The 15,733-nt window shown below is 36.2% G+C and overlaps 1 protein-coding gene across 1 annotated transcript in view; it reads right to left on the bottom strand.

Annotated features, from left to right (window-relative positions):
- The window catches only part of LOC129218825 (neuromedin-U receptor 2-like), a 110,240-nt gene that overhangs the window by 12,750 nt on the left and 81,757 nt on the right, over positions 1–15,733 (bottom strand). The window contains exon 2 of the mRNA XM_054853150.1: positions 2,493–3,050. Within this exon, the coding sequence (XP_054709125.1) occupies positions 2,493–3,050 (558 nt within the window). The remainder of the gene's footprint in view (positions 1–2,492; positions 3,051–15,733) is intronic.

The raw sequence follows: 15,733 nt of genomic DNA, 5'->3' as shown, positions 1-15,733 counted from the left end.
GGGCTACTGCCCCGGGGCCTCCACAACAAAGGGGCCCCCACAATAAAATTTTTAAACTTTCACGGGTCAGCAAATTTTACGTTTTTTCTCCCAGACATTTTTTTTTTTGTATTTCTACAAAGAATGCTTGAACAAAAATAATATTAATATGGAAATATAAGAAAGCCCTGATTACAAGTATCCATTTACTATCAATTTTTTATTTGATCGAGCATTTCAGTGGCAATATATTTTTTTTATTCATTTAATTTGTAATTTGTACCTATGAGTTAAAGAGAAATAAAGTAAGCAAAAAAAAAAAAAAAAAAAAAAAAAAAAAAAAAAAAAAAAAAAAAAAAAAAACGTAAATGGTTAACTTTGCAGGCCATCCTTACAACTTTTCGTTTCTTGAACTCAAAAATTTAAAAATTATTTGACGAAATGACTTGAATGGAAATTATTTAAATCAAAAATATCGGATATATACATATATATATCAAAATATTCGGATATATATATCAAAGTATCGGATATTTTCGAAAATATGATCTTTAATTTTGAACCCTGATTAGAGGCCTCCACTCCTTCGTTGCCCCGAGGCCTCCACACTTCTAAATCCGGTCCCGGGTCTGACCATTGAGAAGAAATAAAGGGCAGAGAGAGCAAAGACTTTTACTCTTGAAGAAAAGATCCTAAGTCAAATGATAGCATTTGAAGTCAAGTATTGGATAAAATCAGGTTTCTTTCATTGGTTTTACTCATAACGTGTCATCCATTCGTCGTAGTTGGACCACGTGACTAGAGATCTTTGTCTCAAATTTTTGTAAGTCAATGATTGGACTTTCTCCCTCCAGTTATTAATTCCTGCACAAAGGTCTGACGCCCTGTCAGAGCTGTGGAGTCAGAGTCAGAATCGTCTAATCTTATTCAGAATGATTTTGAGGTTAAGGAATTGAAGTTGGAGTCAGCTATTTTCCTTCCGACTCCGTAGCTCTGGCTTTTAAATGAGCTGTGCATTGTTAATTTGCTCTTCTAAATACTGTAACATAGTCCATTGACTCACGCTTTGCAACATACAAGTGTTTTATCTTTTTTTTCCTAAAAAAAAACTAGAAAAATGTCCCCGGGTTCTCGCGCATAATCCGCAACAGGGATAATCCGTTTGCGGAGAACCAGAAGTTCATCGTAAAGTGGTACAACTTTGTATCTGCGTGGCAACAATCGGTCACTGTTGATATGGTGATGATTTCGCTCTCTAGTGGCATCGGTTTCGAACTTACGAGTTCCAAAAAAAAAAAAAAAAAATCATTAGGTAGCACAACCATTTAGGTAAACAAAGACGCCTTAGCAGAGATTGCTATTGTTCTATTGTTGTTGTATACCTTAGATAACTCCATCGTTCTTAGTGCGTGATTCGACTCACTCGTGCAAGTGCCAATAGTCTCCTTTTGGCAGATCACTTATACTATTTTTCAGGATCTGGTAAGTTCAGATTTGCTTTATTATTTTGTCAGTTAGAAATTAAGCCACTTGTTGACTTTAAATGTTTCGTAGTTTAAGCTCTCTACATTTATTGAAAATGGGAATGTTGGGGTACAACAATGGGCCACCATTTTTCATGGTTTTTTGTGGCTTGGAGCTTCAGTTTATATTTTTTAGGGATGCTTTCGTCATATTTTGTGTTATTTGTTGTAGATAATATCAAGAAAAGACAGAAGAAGAACGTTTATGATTGACTTGAAGCCTTAGACCTAGGTAACCTAAGTTTACCTATTTTATGTGCCTTGAATTGTGCTTATTAAAAAAAATTAAGTTCCTTAAAATGTGAATTTTTTTTAAAATAATTGATTTTGATGAGCTTTGGAATGTGAAATGTGATTTCACATTTCCTTTTCAAAATTTTTGTTAAACTCGTTTAAAACTCGTCTGACATACTTAGTTCCTGTGACCTAAGAATAGGTACCTTGCCTTTAGTTTGCGATATTTTTTTAGTTTTCAAATGTTTCTATGTCAAAACCTAGGTAGATAATGTAAAGAACGTTACCCACAATTACAATGTTTAACTTTGTTAATCACTCAAGACGTGAACTAATGATCAAACCTTAAAAAAATTAAAAAATAAGGTAAAAGATGGACTAAACATTTTTTTAGCACAGCTTCAAGCAGATGGCAACTTGTAGCAGCAGAAAACAATAGGCCAGATCAAGTTTTCATGTGTTTTCTAGATTAAAATGAGGTGGACCGTAGATGTAGCCCGTAGTGGTATAACTATGGACCACGGGGAAAAGATTACCTTTGCTCTTCTATCCAACTTAATTTTTTTTTAAAGAATTTTATTGGAAAGACGAGATGTATAGCTCTACGATTGCTTAAGTCTTCAAATTTCTAAATCAAAGATGGACACGGAATTTTCATTGAAAACATCGAAAAATGGCCCATAGTTGGACCGTTTTACGGTACTGTTGCGAAAAAGCAGTTTTGTATTGCTCTAATAAAAGTAAGGGAAACTTTACCAAGCATTCTGATGACTACTCTCCTCGCTTGGGCTTTGGATCTCTCCCTCTCGAGGCGGCACTGAGCACTCTCCGAGGTGGATCTGTGAAGATTTCTGGACTGGTGGAGGGCCAGGGCGATTCTAACATAGAGTGCAGTGATCATGGAGAGGGGCATCACGAAGAACACGAAGGTGGAACAGAGCATCAGGGTCTCCCACTGCCTCTGGGGCTTGTGGAAGGGAAAGCCGCACCACGCAGATTCAGGGATGAGGTCCCCATCCTCTTGGCCGTTCGTCGTCAGGTAGTTGACACGCGTGAAGACGGCATAGGGGATGGCACTGAGGATTGATCCCAGCCAGATGATTCCAATGTTACGGATGGCACGGGACAGTTTCGATTTCGTCTGCTGCCGAATGGGGTGGCAGATAGCGATGTACCTTTCCGTACTGAAAGTCACTATAGTCAAGATGGAAGCATAAGCAGTTGCTTCTGGGACCACACCGCGCAACCAGCACATCACTGTTCCTAGTTTCCAAGGATATTGTTCCCACAGTGTCAATAGCTCCAGCGGCATTGCTGTAAAAGAAAATGCACTTATGTATAATCAGAGGTAAGATAAAACATTAATAACTGACTCACCTTATTTTCAAACTTAAAAAAAAGTATTAAAAAAAAAAAAGAATCTTTCCCTTAAAAAAATGGCGTTTGATTGTTAAATATCATGACTAAAAATCGAACCACATTCGTCCTTAACAATGATTTCCATTGATTACTGTTAAAATGTTTACCTTTGTGGGGGGAGAACTTAAAAACATTTGAACAATGTTAAAACTACTCAAATGGCAATAATAATTACGGTCGAAGGGCGCCCATATGGGGAGACGAGTGGGGGCTCAAGCCCCCCTTTGAAATTAGAACTTCCTTGCTTTTAGTACTTTTTTCTTTGCAAAAATGTAAAAACATTTCTTCTCCAGCAATAAATGAATAAGTTATTAAAACTGTCAAATTTTAATAACTCTAATCTCTACTGAAAATGGTTTCTGTGGGGAAAACATCCTACTAAACCATGGGGAAAATATCTGAGCCCCCCCCCCCCTTAAAATTTTGCATATGGGTGCCCTTGTTACGGACACGATTTCTGTTGTTGTTCGCTTTTTTATTCTTTTGTATTAGCAACAGTTGTTTTATGATTTTGCATAAAATCGAAACTCCAACTCTTTTATAGTTAATTTTCGACTGTTTTAGCAGTAATTTTAAAAACCAAGTGAAATTTTGCTGGGACGTAAACATTTTGGATTTAAAACGTTGTTTTGAATATTGATTATAAGAATAAACAATCTATTATTCTGCGTAGAAGCAGAGACGCGTCGATCGGAGGTCACTGTGTCTTCCAAAAAATTTTACTTGCATGGAAATTTTTTTTCTGCCGATTCGGCAAACAAAGGAACTGTATTACAATGTTTTATTTATTCATTTGTTAAATATTTTTAACAATGACGTCTCATATCTCTTGTTATTAAATTTACGTATATGTACAGATTTGTAATTTATTATTCGGTAAAATTTGAAGTTTCAGTTAGTAAATTGAACACATTCCTAAGCCAAAAGTTTACGTTTAGGTCCCCTCTGCATGCAAAGTTTAGTAATGTAGACAAATTAAAAAACCGCCAAAAAATCGAGTACTTTTTTTTATGGCGTAACATGTGTTTCTAAATAAGACAACAAAGCACTTTCTACAACATGAAGAAACACTTCAAATCATAAGCTTCTAAAGGAATACATGTTTCAATCTTTTATTAACATCTTTGGTAAGCCAATAATGAATCTGTACTCAGCTTTAGTTATCTCGCCCAAATCATTTAATATCATAAAACACATTTTTCTAGGTTTTATTGTGATATTTCAATAAAGTGTCCTTTTTTGTGGCTAAACCATCCTGCGATTCTTCTGATAAATTTTAAGTAACACTTAAAACGAAAGCATTTTAAAAATTCAAAATAGATGTATTCCTTGGTTAAACAGGAAATACTTGCTCTCTTTTTTTTCTCATGTGCTGTAGTTAGACCTGTGTTTTTAACTGCATGAAACTAATAAAATTTTCCCTTTTTTTCAGCTGAAAAAGTTTAAGGACACATTTGAGGATTTTCGCGTAATTCTCAAAAATGAAGTTTGTGATGAACCTAGAACAATTAGTTACAAAAGGAAGGTGTCATATCTATTAATGACAGCAACAAACTTCACTACCCACTAATTATTTCCACAATGATGTGATTACCCCATAAATACTCATGCAGCCCTAAAATTGAAAGTTAAACTTAACGAGTCTGTCATACTCAAAGAGTCAAGCGTCCATTTTACTTTAACATAATGCACGGTGACCCAAATTTTAAGCTTAACTACCTCTAACAGAGCACTGAGCGTTCGTGGGAAGAGAGGCAGAGAGAGAGATAGAGAGGGAGAGAGATCGATATGGGAAGGGGGATCTATCTAATAATCGTCCCACGGATAGAGTTGAGCCAAACACCAACGCCAAACGAAAAGGTCAGGGTTCTCTTAACTTTCTGCGACGGTTTGGAGCGGAAGCAGTCGTTATTTATCTTTTTAGGTCTTTTGGAATCAAGTTTTCTTTCTTCTCTGGAAATCAGAGCGTTGAAGAAACGAAGTTAAAATAATCGAATTGTCTCCGATTTCTTACTTTGTTCAATTCTCAACTAATAGTTTACATTCTCCTTATTTATACCTATTTATATTTCTAGGTCAAATTTTCAATCGTTAATAAAATACTTTTTGTTCATCCACTCAAGTTCAAATACATTTTTAAAACTTGTAGTGGATGATAATTGATGGTAATAATGTTTTGTTAAACATAAATTCACTAATTAAATTTAATTAATTAATTTTAGTTTTATATGGGAGAAATTTTTTCTTATATATGATATTTAGCAGGATGTATTCATAGGAATTTTCTTAATTATTTTTTTATATTACTTATTCTTTAATTGTACAAGGAAAGCACAAATGATGAACTTGATTTCAAAACAATCACATTTTCACAACTGCTGCGCATGTTCCACTTAGTGAGTGATACATGAATTTAAAGAGAAATATACCTCCCGCCCATATACTAGTTCAGTTGTACAAATGGACAATATATGAGCACATTGTGAAAATTTTTTAATTATAGATGTTCAATGTTGGCTCCTTTTGCGACACGGTATCATCTGACCTGAAATCTAGTTCGTTCGATACACTTTGGAGTAACCCCCTGCCAATGGTTTTTAATGCTGCAACAATGCGTTCTTAAAGTTTTTATAGTTTTTCTGACATCAGATCTACCGCATTAAAATTAATCACACGGCGTGCGGAATGATCTGGATTGCAGATTCGATGTACGTCTTGTACAAAAGGCACACAAACCGAACATTTGTCACTTTTAAAAACTTGGCATATTTTTCTTTAATTTATGTACCACTGTAATAATATGTGCAATAATTTCAAAATTATGATTGGTTTTTAAAAATAGGGTCCTTCTTTTTTCCGCGCTCTGTATGGGTGATCCATTGATAACATTTTTCTCCATCAATTTGATTTTTGCTTGAAGAATTCTAAAAACTTCGAACCATTCTTATTTTGATATAATATTTATTATGCTTATGGCTTCTTTTTTGTTGCTTTTGTACTAAGAAAAATAAATGTCTAAACAAAATCTATTTCATTCAAAAATGTCCTGCTGAATAAACACAAGCCCCCTCGCACTCAAATACCACCGAGGTCCTGTAAAAACTGCTTTTTAATACTGAATTTTGTTTTTTGGTAAATCAGTTTGAACCTTACTTTTCTCATTTTGCTTTAAACATTTTATTTGAGTAACATCCGATTTTCCCACTAGCTGGAAAAGTTAAATGGAAAGAGGAAATATCTATGGTGCTTTGCTAGACTATTAAAATATATCATCGGCTGAGTACAACAACCATGTAACTGCAAATTTGGAAAGAATAGAATGTTTCACTTTTGTTGAAATTTTTTTTTCGAATGAAGACATAAATCTTTATAAATAAATAAAATTTAGAAATCATAGTTTAGTAACGTTAAAATCGAATCTTCACGTTCCCTCAAAATAAACATTCATTTCTATAGTTTTCCTGGAAGCAGTCTGAAAACATGCAGAACCCCGCGATCTGTATTTTAGAGGAAATGTTCGGAGTTAAACTATAACTTGATAACAGATTTTCCCACCGAGTTTACCTGGTTTGCATCTTTCTATTATATCCCACTTCTAGTCTATTTTCACTTACTTTTTTGTAGCCAATTCCTCTCCTTTAAAAGTAGACCATTACTTAATTATTTTAAAGTTGTTTTAGCACATAAGGAGTAGTTAAAAAAAAGCGAGTGAGAGAAAAAACTAAGAAGAAAAGGTTAATGTTTGTAGATTTGTAAAGTTACTTTTTTATAATGGTATCTTAGGCAAAATTAGTGGAAAAAATGCCCCAGATAAAAAGAAATGGGAAGGACAAGATGTTTTCATACTTCCAGAGTCATTTGTAATTTACATACTACCATATATCACCCAATTGCTGGGTAAAGTGAAAGAAATGGAGTCAAGCAGAATAACAAGCAGGCTCGTTAAGGTAATCTTCAGTGGATTAAGACCTAGAGGAAGACCAAAAATTAGATGGAGAGACCAAGTTGAAGAAGATTTGAAGAAACTGAAAATTATTAACTGGAAGTGGTGGAATGGCGAAAAGTCTTGAAGGAGGTCGAGACTCTTTAATTGAAAAAAAAAAAAGTGTAAGGTTACCAGTACTAACGGGTGTAACGTTACACGAATTTTGAAGTGTGTAGCATCATTGTTTTAAAAACTCAAATTGTTGGAGGAACCTTGCGCTATGTTTTCAGTAGAGCTCCACGCGCTTGCGTCAAGATCGGAATCGGCGCAGAGCAGGTAAACCCTTATTAGCGAAACGAAAACCGTCCTTGGTGACCGAGTGGTAAAAGTTCTTGCTCTGAGTCCTGTCTGAGATTCACGTTGCTGGTTCGGACACCACTCAGGTCATTTCCTTTCTTAGTGCAATAACAATGTCTTGTTTGTATATTAAAATAAACAGATAATGGGTGTGTATTGGTTGTTAAAAAGGATGAACTTGATAAATCGTTCAAGAAAGTCACATGAAAGCTTAATTTTTTCTAATGTGTAACCTTTCAAGCAATTTCTCTTTAAGCATGCAAAAAATACTGGTGTAACCTTAAACAGAAATTAGTGAGACGTTACGCTATGGTTACATTACCATGGTGTAACCTTCCATAAGTGATGTGTAACTTTACACCAGTTACATCAGTTAAGTTACTTCAGAGCAGTGGAGGCAGCTAAGCTGTCCTTTAATTTATGGAGTAAGGTAACACAAAAGTTTTTACAGTGTTCAGGGGCTGTAGCACCAAGATGATGACGATAATCACAATCATTCTTAGTTTATCATAAATATGATGATAAACTGAGAGCATAGTTCTTCTGTGAAATATTTGTCTAAGCCATATATATTTCCTGCTCGATGAATGGACCAACAGCAATCATACACCATCTATAACCCTAGTAAAAATGACCGGCTTCTGCCACCTTAGAAAAAAGCCGGTACCGCCTTCAGCCGTCTTGCTGCAAGCCGGGTACCGCCTTCAGCCGTCTTGCTGCAAGCCGGTACCGCCTTCAGCCGTCTTGCTGCTAGCCGGTACCGCCTTCAGCCGTCTTGCTGCTAGCCGGTACCGCCTTCAGCCGTCTTGCTGCTAGCCGGTACCGCCTTCAGCCGTCTTGCTGCTAGCCGGTACTGCCTTCAGCTTGAAGTTGCTACCGTCTTTGACCACCTAACTTGAAGACTGTCAAAGGCAGTACTAGCTTCAGGCAAGATGGTTCTATCACCTTTACAGCCTTTGACTGTCTTGATCAAAGCCGGTATCAACTTTCACCCCAATTGGTGAAGGCTGTCATTGCTCAATGCCACATTGTACCAAAGAGGAAAATCTACAGTTAAGTACCGATGACAATTTGAAAGATCAAGCAAGCAATACTAATTTGGTTAATGATACAAAAAAAAAATTCCATTCGGTACCATCAAATCAGACAAAATATTGAAATTCTTGTCAAAAGGCACACGGCAACTAAACTTTGATTGCATACTTGCATACTTTTTATGATATTATACGTGCAGAATATTGATAGCGATAAGATTAAAATTTTTGTTCGTATAACTTCTTTGTTTTTTCACTATTCTGCAAACATAATAACAAAACATTATTTAAACTAATAAGATGCCAATTATAAGTAATGGATAAAAAATAAAATTACTTTTTTTCCCCAAAATAAACAAAAAAGTGTCAGATTGTGATTGTCTAGTTTCTTTTGGGTAGGATTTTTTTTTTAAAGCATTTTCTAAAGAAGGGATGTTATCACATTTTCGATACCTGAAATTGAAATCACTCACTGCATTTATAAAGTAAGTAATATATTTCATCGAAGAGGTTTATGATATGTAATCATATAAGCAGTTTATGAAACCATTAAAGAGGTAAGACTCTAAATGCTAAAAAATTTGTAAATGTGTCAACATGTGCAACAGGAAGAATTAACTGACTATCGATGTCAACTACACTTAATGTGGTTCAAATAATGATTTTTAGGCATGCATTCATGTTCCTAATTTAACACAGCATTTAGAAAAAGACAAAATACTGAGAAAACAAATTATGCATCAAATATGATAGTGCAGTGAAGGGCTACAAGACCAAACGGAGGCTTGTTAGCATTTGAACACTTTTATTTATATTTTAAAACAATGTAAATTATTGTAGGACAAAGGTAAATCAAAAAAACATTTAGTTTTAATTTTTAAATGTTATTAGTGCAGTATGATTTTCACAGCTCTCTTTACAGGGCTGCTTGTTGTCTACAAACGAGCCGAGCAACCATGAAGAGCAAACGTAAACAAACAAATTCGTTAATAAATAAACTGATGCCATTTAAGTTTTTCTTGAGTTAAAAGATAGCGAAAGAAATAAAAACTTTTGCAACATTTTATTTTATGTTCAAACTTAAACCTATTCTTACTTAAATTTTAATTATTTTCCATGAAAATCATTAGCATTTCTTTGAAACAATTTTGTTGAAGAGCCTTACAAATTTAAAATTTATAGATTTGCGGTGATGTATCCACACAATCCCGAGTATTCGTACTCCTTCAGGTAATTACCTACTCCTACTTCTTCCGCAAAAATAGAATGTTGTGTCTACGGCATGCCGGCATGGAGATTTGACTTTCCAACTTGTGTGAGTCACAGAACGGCTTGTTTTCACTGTATCGTTATCGAACATTGTAAAATTATTTTTTTTAGTGTTTATTCAATCTCTACACACCCATATCTCTACAATGGGGAACAGGCATGATAGCTAAGTAATATAGACGCACGCCGTTCGCAGATACATTTGATGCTGTGCAGTTACGTTTGCGGTCTATAAATATATATGCTCACAAGCACACAGATACAAGCGTTATGACAACACTCATTGAAATGGATTCGGTCAAAATATATGTTTGGTTGCCTACCAATATGCTCGGGTAAATACATACATACAGACTTTGTGGAAAAAAACCCAAATTCAATTAGAGGCAATTAAAAACAAAATTTATGTTGAAATTTCAGTGATAATTTTTCACGACAAAAATACTGCTTTTCTTTCTATAAGGAAGTAAAAGTGGCTACTCCTTATGTTATCAGAAAAGGGTAAAAAATTAATTTGAAGGAATTTTCCGGGTAACCCGAGGTGGAATGAGCCCCAATTACCTTGGATTTTCAAGCTGTATTGTACATAAAGAAGGTCTGTGCTCAGCAGTGTCTACTCACCATTCATTTGAAGTCGACACACACACTCAGGACAGGATTGATCTGAGGAAGACATGCTCTACTGAGATGGCGAAACGAAAAATCTCGAAGGGGCAGAACAACCAAAAGGCCCTGCTTGGGGCCAACGGGAGTTCCCCCGTGACCGCGGCGTCCCTTCCCCTTCACGCCGGCAATAATTCCAGCCAAGACATGACGAAGAATGATGACTCGCAAAGCCATTGCTCGTTTACATCAGCATACTCCGACGATGAGATGGAAGACTACCCAACACTCGAAGCCACATACAAGGATTTAGGCATTGCATGGTCAGGAATAGGTGAGACTATTAACAAGTCATGATATGCAATTTTTGAAGGACTTAAAACAAAAACTCGTAACCGCAGGAAATAGGATAAAAAGTTTCTTACGACGAAATCGCCAAAGGAGATGCGGTACTACTGAAGAGAGTCATGTTCAGACACATGCATAACCCAGAAAATATTACTACAGCAGCACCAGGAGGCAGAGATCCTGCTCAAGAAGGTCGCCCATTTGGAAGAGGAAAACAAGATCCTTCACCAAAAGCTGAGCGGCGCCTCTAGCCAAAAGAAAAGAAAACCGGTCGTGCTTATCAACGCTGCCAATCCTAAGTCCGTTATCGAGGAAATCAAGAAAAAGAACCCTGAAGAGGATTTTCATCAGGGAGGAGGATCATTACCCCCTCTTCCAAAAATGGCCAAGTTGAAGTGGAGAACTACGCTAAAGATCATGCTATCGACTTCTACGCCCCAACCATCGGCTATATCCCTCCAACCCGTGTCGTAGTTAAAGGACTCCCATCTGACATTGATCAGGAGGATATCAAATCTGCATTCCGGCAACTCCAACAAGACGTGATTCACGTACGCCAATTCATCAACCGGAAAGGCCCTCTCCCCATCTTCTGCTTACATCTCAGGAAACTCGAAAGCAGAGAAGAGGACATTTTTTTACGAAAAGAATGAAAGTCGGGGATTTCATCGCCCATCTGGAGAAGCTGCGTACCCGTCGTGGCCCACTCCAATGTTTCCGTTGCCAAAGGTAGGGGCACTGCTCCTACACCTACATCACGGAAAGGTGCGTCTTCTGCGCCGGCCCTCACCGACTGCAAGACTGCCCCAATAAAGAAAAAGGTCCTTTTTGCACCAACTGCGGATTGGCTCATCCCGCCAGAACTCTCGACTGCCCTTGGTGCCCCCAGATGAAGATGCGCTCCTGCCTGACTTCCGTACGCAACCCTGGGGAGAAAAGCTCCCCTATCCCTAAGAATGACTTGGTACTGATGCAGCTTGGCTGCTCCCTTCGGGCGCTTGACTCCCTCCTCCGGTGAGAATTGCTCACTAACTTACTGCCCCGTTCGCGGGGACGCAATGTAGCTTCGGCGTTTTGCGTTATACAAAGATTTACTTCCTTCAGTTTTGGGGTAAAAGAGCTCGGCTCTGTAGGCAAATTCAAAGACCGACCAACCGACCAGCAGTGTCTAAATCTGTCTTGTTAATATTTTTCCGACCGTTGTTAGAAGGTCCTGAAATAACTGTTGCACATTCCTGTTGGCTTACAACAGCAAGCTAAACTCTTTAGTGTTTTCATTATTGGTATAAAAGTAATATTAATCTGATTGCTTTGAAATTGTATTCTTTAAACTTAATATAATTTTTTTTTTACATTCTTTTTAAAATTAAAGTATATTTTCCCCCAATTGGGGGAACTAAGTGTCCTGTTTGCATTTAGTTGTTGCTTTTTAATCTATTGTTGCTAAATGTCACAATGTTGTATGTAATCTCAGTATTGTATGAGATTACCCTAAGCACCACCTTGTTTTTTATTATATTTGGGATTATATAACTGCTTTGCATTTGAATCCATCTTCTTCAAATCTTAAAATACAATAGTAAAAATCATATACTTAGGCAGGGTAAAATAGGAATTGTTTTGTGAGATGCATTAAAACTGTAACCTTTTGTGTTATTTGCATTTTAAGCTTTATCCTTGTCATTAGTATAGTAAGCTGGCGGTTTTTGGGCAGGCGGTAACAGTTGGTCAGTGCCGGCTTTCATTGCCCTAGCCGGCTGAAGCCGGTCTCTACCGTCTTGGTCTTAAGACGGTTAAAGCCGGTCGTTACCATCTGAGATAAAGACGGTCAAAGCCGGCATTGACCGTCTTTTGCCGCCTGTCCAAAAACCGCCTTTAAGGCGGTAAAAGCTGGTCATTTTCACTTGGGAATTCAACGCAAAAGAAGTCAAGTCCTTTGCCATGTGTTCACTTACTCAGATGATCGCCAGTAAAGCCTTTCTGTATTGAGATCAACATTGCAAGATTGCTATTAATTCCATTAACTACTATAATAGCTTTTGGTTCACCTTTACACTAAGTGTCTCAGATCACTTACGTCTGAACTTGTGCTTCGAAACACTGTCTATAACTTGAAAAGCGATTTTTCTTAGTTGTCGCAATTTTATTGCGCTCAACTTGCGTGCTTTAAAAATGTAGATTTACAATGAGGCAAATTTTCCATTACTTACAGTTGTAATATAATTTCCTCTCTTACTCATGTCTGGAACTTATGAAAGCAAACGTTCCCATTAAAATTAGTTGTTTCGATCTCTTCAAATGATGTTTTAAAAGAATTATTCCTTAACGATATCAATACGTATATCAATTGAAGACAATTAGATATTTGATATTAATGAAAATGATCTGAAAAATGTCTTTTGAATCCAAAAATAGAAATAAAAATGCGTCTCTGTCACATAGAAAACAAGTTTGAGCAAAACATTAAAAATCATTAGTTAAAACTAATGACCACTTTTCGTTTTCAACCAATCCGCATCATTTCAGTTCATGAAACTTTGATTCGTATTTCATTTATATTCATGTCATTTCATTCTATTTGTAAATGATTTATAGGAATTCTTTCACTATTCTGCAGATGGTGAACGTAAAGATCTAACCACAAAGAATGTCAAAAAGAATCGCATCAATCATGCTAGTGACCTCTTTTCTGCGATTATGGAGGAGTTGGTTCGGAATTTCCTTAGTAAAGTGATGTACATAGGCGAATAATTCATATGTTTATTTGCAATTTATAAGAGTTATTTATACGTCATTTAAATCAAATTTATGTGTATTCATCTTGTAAACGATGACAGTTCGTAATTTATCTTTAACGAAACTCTACGTATTCAGAGTTTAAAAAAGTGGGGTATGTGATTATACAATGTTTCATATATGTTGCGACAAACTTTCGAGATGGATGACATATAAAGATAGATAACATACGACCGTCACGAGTTGACACTTGGCCACGCCTCGTTTTCACCTTTTAAAAGCAGTCTTTGTGTCACCATAAACATTTCAACAACAAAAATAAACAAACAACGAAAACAGTTCAGAAGTTCATTTTTTTTCATTGGATGCATTCTAAAAGTCGTATGCGTATATTAATTTGAAACGAGCTGATTTGTGCCTCACATGACTTCCTTTTACACCAATTTAATGTTATTTTCCCATTATTGCAATTTTAATGTGATTCAATAGTTAACTCTCTAAATATCACCAACAGTGGCCAAATTAAAACCAGATTAAAAAAAAAATCCCCAAATTTGTAGCCAAATTGGCACCACAACTTGGCGACCAAAAGGCTGGCGATGTATCGCCAAGTGTCCGCCAAATTATAACACCACTTGAGTTTGCATCGAAATTAACAATGATTTCCCCCCAAAAAGGGGCAAAAGACCCCCTTAGAAACACCCAAATGCAACCAAAAGGGAAGGTGCGCAACTAGACCCCACTAGGAGTGTACGTACCAAATTTCAACTTTCTAGGACATACCGTTCTTGAGTTATGCGACATACATACGCACATACGTACATTCATACGTACATACAGACGTCACGAGAAAACTCGTTGTAACTACCTCGGGAATCGTCAAAATGAATATTTCGCGTGTCTATACCTTCTTAGGCACTTTTCCACGCGTTGTCTAGTTGAAAAAAAAAAAAAAAAAAAAAAAAAATCAACATTCATTCGGGGGTGAGTAAAATGGAAATTAAGGTTGATTTTTGAGTGAAAGTTTTTTAATCAGCAAAACGTGAATTAATATTTAAATTCTCTCATTCAGGACATATACAGCTGAAAATTGGCCAGGAACGTATAAGCAGAAGGGGCGGAGAAAGGTGGTTAACAGAGTTAAAAAACTGAAAAAGCATCGAGAAGTGATCAACGACACACTGTAAATAAAAAAAAACGAAATGTTACGGGTAATTACCATGGAATACTTCGGGATTTCACAGGTTTTCGCCTATTTCCTGAGAAAATTAAGTATATTTGTCAAAAAGTTTCCTGAATTCTTCCAAGTTGCACGAATGCAGACTTCTCACTGTTAGGAAAATAATTTTTAGCTACTGGTTTAAAGATAACCGAACGTATATATTAAGTGTATCGGCTTAAAAGCAATTACGGCCCACCCAGATTGTCTGAGCTTTCAATCAGAGCGAATATATCTCTGGATTCCGCAGCTTTGCAAGTATTGCCAGCAAGTGAGGTGCTTGGTACTTTCATATTCTGTCTAAGTGTTGGCCCTAGTTGCAATCATGCTTTTTGAGCTTTCTTGGCAAATCAGGAAGGTGTCAAGCGACTACTTAAAACGTACTTAAGTTTTCTCTGAAGGTTCCAGAAACATGACTAGCTTTAACTGGATATATTTTTGTATTATTTACAAAGATTTAAGGATGATTTCAGGAAAGTTGTTGACTTTTAGCGAAAAAACATTCCTGTTTTTTTTTGCAAGATATGTTACTGGAAGAAATTAGGCACATCAGCTGCTCTTTACTTTCCAGGAACGTTTCTGAATCGGTTTTACAGTGCAAACATCTATTGGACATAATTAATAGTACAAACGGCATACTGAATGAATACAGTTCATGACAAGATAAATAAATACCTTTGTGCTGAACAGTAAAGACGTTGATTTGTCTTACTTTACAGTTCATGACGTTACTTCAAATGTTTAAAGTTGTCATCAAACGAGCTGAGCATTACATGACTTTCTTTTACACCAATTTAATGTTATTTTTCCATTATTGCAATTTTAATATGATTCAATAGTTAACTCTCTAAATATCACCAAGAGTGGCCAAATTAAAACCAGATTTTAAAAAAAATCGCAAAATTTATCGCCAAATCGGCAACAAAACTTGGCGAGCAAAAGACTGGGGATGTATTGCTAAGTGTCCGCCAAATTATAACACCACTTGAGTTTACATTGATATTAACAATGATTTCCACCCAAAAAGGTACAAAAGACCCCTTTAGAAACACCCGAATGCAACCAAAAGGGGAAGTGCACAACTAAA

The sequence above is a fragment of the Uloborus diversus genome, chromosome 1 (genome assembly GCF_026930045.1).
Source record: "Uloborus diversus isolate 005 chromosome 1, Udiv.v.3.1, whole genome shotgun sequence".
NCBI lineage: Eukaryota > Metazoa > Arthropoda > Arachnida > Araneae > Uloboridae > Uloborus > Uloborus diversus.
Note: the sequence above shows the minus strand (reverse complement) of the source record. Positions and strands in the feature narration are given on the sequence as shown.